Source organism: Corvus moneduloides, chromosome 27, assembly GCF_009650955.1.
Source record: "Corvus moneduloides isolate bCorMon1 chromosome 27, bCorMon1.pri, whole genome shotgun sequence".
Lineage (NCBI taxonomy): Eukaryota > Metazoa > Chordata > Aves > Passeriformes > Corvidae > Corvus > Corvus moneduloides.
Genome location: NC_045502.1, coordinates 4,684,801 through 4,689,341, shown reverse-complemented (window position 1 = coordinate 4,689,341; position 4,541 = coordinate 4,684,801). Strand labels below are relative to the sequence as shown.

Sequence of the window (4,541 nt, the reverse complement as noted above, 5' to 3'; positions counted from 1 at the left end):
CACCCCTCCCGTGGGGCGCTGGGTCCGGCCGGCGGCCCCGCGGCCTTATGGAGCCGGGCCGGGGCCTGCGCTGCACCGCCCCGGGGCGGAGCCGTCCGCCCGCCCGCTCCGGGCCCGGCACGGACCGTGGGCAGCGGCACCGCCCCAGGGACACCCGGACGGGGCGGGAAGGCCCTCAACCTTTCCAGTGCTTTTTTGGACTAAAAGCTACCAGGTACCAAAAGCGATGGGGTCCCGAAGGAAACGCCCACAAGGGGAGCTGGTGTCAGCGCAGACTGCGGCCACCACGGCTCTGCTGGCCTTTCTTGCCAAAAAACTGCACTCCACATTGGAAGCAAAGAATCATAGAACATCCTGAGCTGGAAAGGGCCCACGGGAGTCATCGAGGCCAGCTCCCGGCCCTGCACAGACACCCCAACAATCCCACCCTGTGCATCCCTGGGAGCGTTGTCCAAACCCTCCTGGAGCTCTGGTAGCCTTGGGGCTGTGATCTTTCCCTCGGGAGCCTGTTCAGTGCCCCACCACCCTCTGGGGGAAGAACCTTTTCATAATATGTTGGAAGCACATGAGAACTCATCATGTCAGCCCCTGGCTGGGCAATACCACAGGTACAGGTGAGCACGGGAAACTCCCCAGAATGAGAAGGCATCACAGGCTTTGCCCCCCGCTACAAGCACCAGGCATATTGCCCTGCTCCACTAGTGGCCCATGGACAACCTGTCAGGGCATCTTTGGAGCTCTGTCTCATCCTCCAGAAAAATCAGGAACAAACACATGACAGACCCATCACATTACAAGCAAGTAATGGCAAGGTAGCACAATATGCAGCCTAAAAGAGCCCAGACAAACACAATATTGAAGGAATCCATCTCCATCCCCTACAGAAGCTGCACACAGCTCTTGAGTCAGAGAATAAAGAGCTTGGGAATGCCCAGTCAGTGTTTGGGCATTACTCAAGATACAGAAGGCTCCTTATGGATTATGATAATAGCATGGATCACATACAGATACCTCTGTGCACTGTACAAATGATGAAAACATGAATCATCCTGTGGTTCCTGCCTGAGGGGCATGAGATTCCCGGGTTCAAACAAGAGCCACATCCATGTCCTTTGGCTTCTCCTGTCACTCAGCACCACTACTGCAGCCCTGCGATACAAGGGACTGTAAACACACCTCTAGGCTCCAGACACGCCACCACTGGGACAGCTGGGTCAGCTTCTGAGCACACCGTTCGGGTCAAATCAAATCCCTGCTCATCTGCTCAGCCAGGGGGAGCACACTTGGGACACCCACATCAGCAGGCACAGTGGAAGGTGCTCTGGGAGAGGAACCAGGTAAAACCAACCAAAGATCCTGGAGGTCTGCAGTGTCTGAAGCCACAAATGAGACCTCGGAGCCGAGCACTGGATTAGGGCTGTTCGCTGGCTCCAGCGCGGACTTTGTGACTAGAATAAAGCACAGTGAGAAAACCCATTGCAGTGAGATTTCCTGACATCCAAGTAGAGACGTTTTGTCCCTCCTATGGCTCAGATAGGGCAAACACGGAGACTGGCTCAGTGGAGTCAATTTACTACGGAAAAGAGCACAGATGCACCGGAACCTGGGTTGCCTCCCATTCCCACAGGGCGAGGTGACACTGGGAGGAGCCACGCAGCACAACGGCCAGCCCGGATGGAATCAGTCACTGATGTGGCCGCTGAGCCGCGCCGCTGCCCGTTACTGGCAACACAGACCCCTGAGAGCCTTTCTCCGGTGCGAAGGGTGTCCGCTTTCCGGGGGCGCGGAGGGTGCCCACCCGAGGGAGGGGTGCCCGAGCCCCGGCTGGGCCCCGTTTGGGGCAGAGGGGCCCCGTTTGGGGCAGAGGGGCTCCGTTTGGGGCAGGGCAGCCCCGGGAGCGCCGCGGGAGCACCGCGCGCGGCGGGGCCGGAGGGCGGCGCACGCCCAACAGCTCGCGCGCCCCGCCCCGCCCCGCCCCTCGCCTTCGCCCATTGGCCGGCAGCCCTCCCCGACAGCCAATCGTCTCCTCGTCTGCCGCGCCCTCCCGCCACCGCGCCCCTTCGCTGCCGCTTCCGCGGCTGCTTCCGCCTTCGCGCCCATTGGCTGCGAGCGGCTGCCCCCGCCCCCGGCGGCACAGCGGCGGGCGCCCATTGGCTGCGACCGGCTCCCCCCGCCCCCGGCGGCGCGGCGGCGGGCGCCCATTGGCTGCGACCGGCTCCCCCCGCCCCCGGCGGCACAGCGGCGGGCGCCCATTGGCTGCGAGCGGCTCCCCCCGCCCCCGGCGGCGCGGCGGCGGACGCCCATTGGCTGCGACCGGCTCCCCCCGCCCCCGGCGGCACAGCGGCGGGCGCCCATTGGCTGCGAGCGGCTCCCCCCGCCCCCGGCGGCGCGGCGGCGGGCGCCCATTGGCTGCGAGCGGCTCCCCCCGCCCCCGGCGGCGCGGCGGCGGACGCCCATTGGCTGCGAGCGGCTCCCCCCGCCCCCGGCGGCGCGGCGGCGGGCGCCCATTGGCTGCGAGCGGCTCCCCCCGCCCCCGGCGGCGCGGAGGCAGACGCCCATTGGCTGCGAGCGGCTCCCCCCGCCCCCGGCGGCGCGGCGGCGGACGCCCATTGGCTGCGAGCGGCTCCCCCCGCCCCCGGCGGCGCGGCGGCGGACGCCCATTGGCTGCGAGCGGCTCCCCCCGCCCCCGGCGGCACAGCGGCGGACGCCCATTGGCTGCGAGCGGCTCCCCCCGCCCCCGGCGGCGCGGCGGCGGACGCCCATTGGCTGCGAGCGGCTCCCCCCGCCCCCGGCGGCGCAGCGGCGGACGCCCATTGGCTGCGAGCGGCTCCCCCCGCCCCCGGCGGCGCGGCGGCGGACGCCCATTGGCTGCGAGCGGCTCCCCCCGCCCCCGGCGGCACAGCGGCGGACGCCCATTGGCTGCGAGCGGCTCCCCCCGCCCCCGGCGGCGCGGCGGCGGACGCCCATTGGCTGCGAGCGGCTCCCCCCGCCCCCGGCGGCGCAGCGGCGGGCGCCCATTGGCTGCGGGAGGCGCGGCCCGAGGCCGGGCGGGGCGGCGTTGCCGCCATGGCGCCGCCCGTGGGGTACGCGCTGCTGTGCGGCCAGGCCGTGCTGCTGCTCGGGAACCTGCTGCTGCTGCACGGCCGCGGCCTCCCGGGCAACGACACCGAGCCCCGGGACCTGCCGCCGGGGCCGCCCGCCGCCGCCTGGGCCTACAGCGATCCGCGGGCGCCGCTCGTCCTATGCACCTACCTGTGAGCGCCGGGCCGGGGCGGTGGGGCGGGGGAGCGCGGCCACCCGGCCGCCCTCACCACCCGCTCCTTCCCCGCAGCCCCGATGAGTTCGTGGAGTGCGAGGAGCCGGTGGACCACGGCGGGAACGCCACGGCACAGCAGGAGCTGGGCCACGGCTGCGTGAAGGTGAGGGCGGGGCGGGGGGGCGGCCCCACTGCCGGCGCCCCCCGGGCCTCGCCGAGCGCTGAGCGCTGCCCCCGCCGCAGTTCGGCGGACAGGCCCACGGCGAGGTGGATCACACCCGGGTGCAGTGCCGAGCGCTGGACGGCATCGAGTGCGCCGAGCCGCGGAGCTTCCTGCGGGGCAGCCGGCCCTGTGTCAAGTAGGAGAGTCCCTGTCCCCCCGCGCACCCACTGGACGGAGCCCCCCCCCCCCAGCAGGAGCAGGGCTGGTCCGGCGGGGAAGGCTGACACTCCCTGACACCGCCGCCTCTTCCCTCGCAGGTACACGGGACACTACTTCATCACCACTCTGCTCTACTCCTTCTTCCTGGGCTGCTTCGGAGTGGATCGGTTCTGCCTGGGCCACACCGGCACCGCCGTGGGGAAGCTGCTGACCCTGGGGGGCCTGGGCATCTGGTGGTTTGTGGATCTGATTCTGCTGATCACCGGTGGGCTGATGCCCAGCGATGGCAGCAACTGGTGCACCGTGTACTGAGGGAGGGGCAGGGCTGGCCCCAGCTGCAGCCCGTGGATGCCTCTGCTCGCTCCAAGCAACAGCCCCGGCTCTGCCTGGCACAACGTGGACTTACAGAACTGTAACTCAGCGTGCAGAACAGTCACTCTTGATAATGACTCTGTACCAGCCTTGGACACAAAGTTGTTCAGGATATATTTTGCTTGTTTAAAATAATCTGGCTTCCTGCTGCAAATAGTGACAGCTTAAGAAATCAGAGCTTACAAACACAGGGGGTCAAACAAACATTAATAAAATCTGGAAGAAGCTGACTCCATGTACTTTGGGGATTAGTAGAGTCATTGCCATATGGAGATGAAGGCCATGGAGTCATGGTCTAGCCCTGAGCCCCCCCCAGCCAGCCCATTAATCCAGAGTCCTGAGCCCTGGTTACCCTGGGGTCATGGGCCACCTGGCCCGCAAACTCAGGGCCCAAGGCCAGAGCCTTTCAGGCTGAGTAACCCCTTTTACAGGGACTGGGTGGCAAAGCCATGAGCTCTAATTCTGCATTATTTACCCCCTGTTCACTCCTTCAGGGGAATATGGGTTAGATTTGATAAAACCTGCACCTTC

General features: G+C 67.0%; 1 protein-coding gene across 2 annotated transcripts; it reads left to right on the top strand.

Annotated features, from left to right (window-relative positions):
• The first annotated feature begins 3,035 nt into the window (after positions 1 to 3,035).
• On the top strand, positions 3,036 to 4,240 carry TM2D2 (TM2 domain containing 2). Of its 2 annotated transcripts, XM_032092241.1 has the most exons (4): positions 3,036 to 3,254; positions 3,332 to 3,419; positions 3,500 to 3,615; positions 3,737 to 4,240. In XM_032092241.1, the coding sequence occupies exons 1-4, from the start codon at positions 3,067 to 3,069 to the stop codon at positions 3,948 to 3,950; spliced, it is 606 nt and encodes a 201-aa protein (XP_031948132.1). In that variant the 5' UTR covers positions 3,036 to 3,066; the 3' UTR covers positions 3,951 to 4,240. The 2 variants fall into 2 exon arrangements, with proteins under 2 accessions (XP_031948132.1, XP_031948134.1); XM_032092243.1 differs by lacking the exon at positions 3,500 to 3,615.
• The last annotated feature ends 301 nt before the right edge of the window (positions 4,241 to 4,541 follow it).